At 43.4% G+C, this 4,929-nt stretch overlaps 1 protein-coding gene across 1 annotated transcript; it reads right to left on the bottom strand.

The window, feature by feature from the left end:
* Positions 1-2,107: 2,107 nt before the first annotated feature.
* On the bottom strand, positions 2,108-3,870 carry tmsb2 (thymosin beta 2). Its single transcript, XM_086222554.1, has 3 exons — positions 3,732-3,870; positions 2,617-2,721; positions 2,108-2,439 (listed from the first exon to the last, which is right to left on the bottom strand). Exons 2-3 carry the CDS (start codon positions 2,714-2,716, stop codon positions 2,402-2,404), a joined length of 138 nt encoding a protein of 45 aa, XP_086078680.1. The 5' UTR covers positions 2,717-2,721; positions 3,732-3,870; the 3' UTR covers positions 2,108-2,401.
* Positions 3,871-4,929: the final 1,059 nt, after the last annotated feature.

Genomic DNA, 4,929 nt, shown 5'->3' with positions numbered 1-4,929 from the left:
GACAATGGACGGTCGCCGGGGTGAGTTCCCGGACACAATAGCGGGGAGGTATAGGTGAGGGTAATCCCCCCCTAATTAGATACAGCGCACAATATGACTGAAACCTGGAGCCCTCCGAACCGGGCCCGGGAATAGTACAGTTAACAATGTACCTGGGACCCTTCGTAATTTGTGCTCTACTGAGTGCCCCCTTTCGACCATTTTAATGCGTTAATAACTTGTAAACAATGGTCTAAACTACTGGGTGTGTTTCTACACGAGTGCCCCATGGCTGTCCGATGAAGGTCGAAACTCTCGAGGACGTATCACGTGGGCGGTAGAGGCCATTAGATTTTGTGGACTCATCCCTTAAAAGGTGGAATGGTCACGATACTAATACGGCTAAGACTATTGATAATGAGTTGATTGGTTGATTGGCAAATACATCAATTTTAAATAATTTATTTTGCATATTATTCAGTGTGTGTAATATACTCAATCTCACACAGTAATCAAGTAAATCACCGTCACAGGCGTATAATAACATTGAGTCCAAATGCGCCTTAATTAAATTGTAGCAAACATTTCAGGCACATTAGGAGTTCCAGGGTGAGACAATGGCTGATTTATAACTGGCCGAGGTGACAGAAGTCGAGCCAAGGAGGTGGCGGGTTTGACGGGACCGGGAAGGGTGGCAGGACTGGTGACGCCAGCGAGCAACAACGTTTTCTGAGCTCTGAAGGACCTGTTATGGAATCCCCAAATAGCCTGTAATAAATCAATAATAGGCTCGACCGCATGACGAATTTACGGTGTTAGTCAAGACAAACAAAGTCAAATTTTTTGTTGTTGTTTTTTTAAGCCACAACCTATTTAACGCCTATTTTTTTTTTAAAGTTTTAATCTCTAAAATGATGTGCAGTCATTTTATTATATAATCCCGCCCACTTCTTCTGTCAGCCAATCGCGTTCCTCCCTAGCCTGCAGCTCAGCAACAAGCTAGCTCGTGTTAGCTCTGGAGGCAGCATCATGAGGGAAACCACACCACAGTCCTCTTGCTGCAGTAAGTCTCGTCACAGCCTGCAAACACTCACCATCATGTTCATACTCACTGTATGCTACTGAGTTGGGCTGGTATTGAAGATAGTTTGAAAATAGTAAATAATGCTCAACAACACAGTCTGTCTGAGTCCAAGTCAACAAATTGGAAAAAAAAGGATTAAATTTACCTTCATAGAAAACATAGAACTATGAAATGTTTTTCTCAAAATTGATTTTAATGCCTGTTTTTTTTTTAAGTTATTAGCCTGTTACAGTCTCCAGTTGTAAGGTAAATTATATCATCAAATGAAAACTGACAGTATTTATTTATCTATCAGTGTTATTAAAAAAAAGATATTTATATGAAGTATCACAGGGGGCAGCATGTCTCAGAGGTAGAGTAGTCCTCTGGCAACGGTAGGGTTGCTGGTTCTATCCTCACTTCTCCCGGTGACCATGTCAAAGTGTCCTTGAGCAAAATACTGACCCCCCAGTTGCTCCTAATGGCCCTTTGACAGGGTGAACCCCGCCTCTCACCTCATGTAAGCTGGGATGGACTTCAGCCTTTAACGCAGAAAATATCTCATATAGTTGCAGTGCAAGTTTGTAATATTTTTGGATGACATGACAAGATTGATTTATATAAAATCCTGTGTGCTTAATTGTTAATTTCTTTTTAATTTTCTTTGGCTATTAACCACTACATTATAGGTATGTCAGCTGCTGTTTTAAAGTCAACACTTGATCCTTGACAATTTATATCTGTTGGTTTGTTCAAATGATACTTTAGTGTTGGTCATATATGAGGTGTGAACTATAAACTTACATACTGTTTAGGAGAGTAGACACAATCACATTTTATATTTAAGACTCTGCCAAATTTATTATAATCGAAGATGCACATGTAAGGAGACAGGAAAATGCACGATTGACTGGTTCCATGTCTTCATATTTATTTCACAAAGAAAAGTAAAAAGTTTATTAAGAAAACACCCCACATGATTAGACTCTGATGGCTAGATGACCCCCCACCCTCCCACCCCACCCACCCAGCCTACCCTCCCCACCCTGCCTACCCTCCCCACCCTGCCTACCCTCCCCACCCTCTGCCCCTGGCCTGGATGCCTGCCTCTCTGTGCTACATCTCTACACCACTCCCCAGTTTGGCAATATTGGAGACATGTTAGCTAGAGGCTAACAGTGCAAGCAGGCACCCAGGAGCCCCCATGTTGAGGATGCCATACATCCTTAGACAGCACCCCAGGGAGATTGAGAGCACCCTTTTCTGAAGACAAAAATAAGCGATCCAAATACTGTGATAATCAAAAGAAAGTGCGTTTTGCGGTGGCATCTCAGTTTCTTTTCTTCATGTGCTCAACAGTCAAGGTGTGGCATCGCCTTTCCTCTCTTGCTCGATGGCTGGAAACAAGAAGAGAACAAAGTGGTGGTGAGCTGATGTGTGGGTTTGTGCTGCTTTCACACGTGGCCTTTTGACAGAGCTGGATGTAATGAATAGCTGCAGACATGAGAATGTCTGCATGGAATAAAGATGCTGACAAACACACACACACACACACACATAGAATGGACACTCACTCTCTTTGGTGGGCAGAGGGTTTTTTTCTTTTGTCTCCGTCTTCTTCAGCTTAGTCTTGTCAAAACGGGCAATCTCAGTCATGTCAGGCTTGTCAGACATTTTGGCTGAAAGATGATAAGAACACATGGCAGGTTTGACCTTTCCTGTCTTATTGATAATCTTGGTCTTGTACATCGGGTGTATTTTTCAAAACGCATATATAATGGTGCTTCATCCCCAAGATATAATGGATCTGAATGCCATCTCAGCAAGGTGTTGAAGCAGATTGCCTACAAAGGGAGTGGCTGTGACATGTGCAGCTCTCGCTTGTCCACATGGATGCTTGCGAGTGGTGGCTGCCTCCCACACAGTCTCCGTCTTGATATGCTCCTCTCCTATGTGGCTAACATGCCTATTTTTACCATGCAGCTGTCTGTTCTCCTCCTTTGTCTCTGCTACTCCCTCTCTTGCCGAGGCTCAGGTCTTTGTTCTCCCCCTTCACATCCTCTCTCTCTCTCTGCATCCACCCCTGCAGCCTCGTGGATCGAAGTGCTGCTCCACTGCAGTCATTTTCTCTGACCTAGCCTCAGGTCTGTCTTGCCCAGTCTGGCCCAGTCACGCCTCTTTGAACCACCACTATGCTGGTGAAATGTGACAAGCCCACTCAAGTCAATCATTTGCAAACCATGCTGCCTCAAAATATATATCACTAGTGCCAGTTAGAAAGGGGCCTAACAGAGCTGGTGGGAAAAAGACACGCCCAGCACATGACCAGAATTGTTAAAATGTCATTTTCTTGACACAAAACAGACTGGATCCTTTTATATTGCTCTCAGCTTCAGATGATATCCACCTGAGCTTAGGCCTGGCAGGGGACATAAACACATCTTTATCACTTAATCAGTAAAACTAATCATCTAAACAATAGTCCTGTTTTTCCTTCATCACCATCCTCACCATCCTCACCACCATCCCTAGTTTACATCCTTCCCCCTGCTGTCTTGTCTTGCCTGCCTCTGCTGTGCCAGCCACACCCCAATCCTTTGTTTGACTCCCAGTACCACAAAAGAGGAGTCAAAAAGGCAAACACTAACATGGAGGAATTACACCGAAGGAGAGAGGATTTTGTTCTTACCGGTGTTCCACGCAGTAGCGGGCTAAAAATCCACCAGAGGAGGGTAGAAATGCAGAGATTGAGGAGGGAGAGTGATACGGAAGCGGTGTGTGTCTGCCGGTGTGTGCACGCCTGCCTGCATCCAGGGTGTGGGTATAAGAGGGAGGGGAGAGAGGGAGGGAGGGAGAGAGAGAGAGAGAGAGAGAGAGAGAGAGCAAGAGAGAGGGAGGGAGGGAGAGAGAGAGAGAGAGGGAGAGAGAGAGTGACTGAGGGCTTAGTCAGCCTTCTGACTTGTCATCAATATTAATGTACTTGAAGGAAAAGCCAGGAGGAAACCAACCATTGATAGGAAACAGCTGTGATGTCCATATGATGTGATGTACTATGAATTATTGCTATATTATACAGCCTTGATGCTGGACACAATATATGAGCTGGTTTTGATAAGGATATTGTGTACTTGTGGGTTACGAGGACCCAGATTTTTGCTCTGTGAGTGTACACGTTTATCGTCTTTCAAATAAAAGTGAGGGGGACAGTTAAGTATGTCTTGGCGCTGCAGAAAATCCTATTTATGCATTTGTTTATTTTTGTAAGGAGGGATGTAACATGAACTGGTGTCAAATACCACTGAACTTATAGGCTAAGCTTGTTTGCAACCCTAGATAAGCATTTATAGAATTCAAGTAAAAATAGAAGTAGAAAATACATTAAAAAAAATCATACCAGTTGCTCAGCCCAGCAAGTAAATACACCCAGTACAGAATATTATAAAGCTCCATGAATATTAGCATTAGTACCATGACTGACTATCACCATATCATTTACTGGTACTGCTTAAGGAGCCAGGAAGTAAGAGCTGGTGTGATTGACTATATGAATGACTCAGCTGTTCTCAGAGTTGTAAAGGTACTGGAATTCCTTAAAAACACATTTTTAAGTTTGTGTGCTTTGCCTTTATCCCCAAGAGATCTACCACAGTGGCATTTTTGTCCTTATTAGAAGGTGGAAAAGGAGCTGGGAGGGTGACAGTAGATGCCAAATAAGTGGTGTACAGAATCTGCAAATTGATTTCTGATGCAGGTCAGCTCCTTTTGTCAAGTTTTTCTAATCGTCAATCTTTAATAAACATTGTGTTTTGGTTAGGCGTCTATTTAAATGTTGAGAGTTTAGAGTTCTTAGCAGGTTATGATGGAAGTACATGATGGCCGTTCCTGTG

The sequence above is a fragment of the Aulostomus chinensis genome, chromosome 13 (assembly GCF_037954235.1).
Source record: "Aulostomus chinensis isolate RoL2024-O1b breed Wild chromosome 13, RoL_Achi_v1.0, whole genome shotgun sequence".
Lineage (NCBI taxonomy): Eukaryota > Metazoa > Chordata > Actinopteri > Syngnathiformes > Aulostomidae > Aulostomus > Aulostomus chinensis.
The sequence above is the reverse complement of the archived record's forward strand: the minus strand, read 5'-3'. Positions and strand labels throughout refer to the sequence as shown.

What these genes read in the sequence shown, in the direction of transcription:
- tmsb2 (XM_086222554.1), bottom strand. Translation starts at nt 2,716, where the DNA reads ATGTCTGACAAGCCTGACATGACTGAGATTGCCCGTTTTGACAAGACT. An exon ending in CCCTCTGCCCACCAAAGAGA is followed by an intron (nt 2,440 to 2,616) that starts GTGAGTGTCCAT and finishes TCTTGTTTCCAG; the next exon opens with CCATCGAGCAAGAGAGGAAA.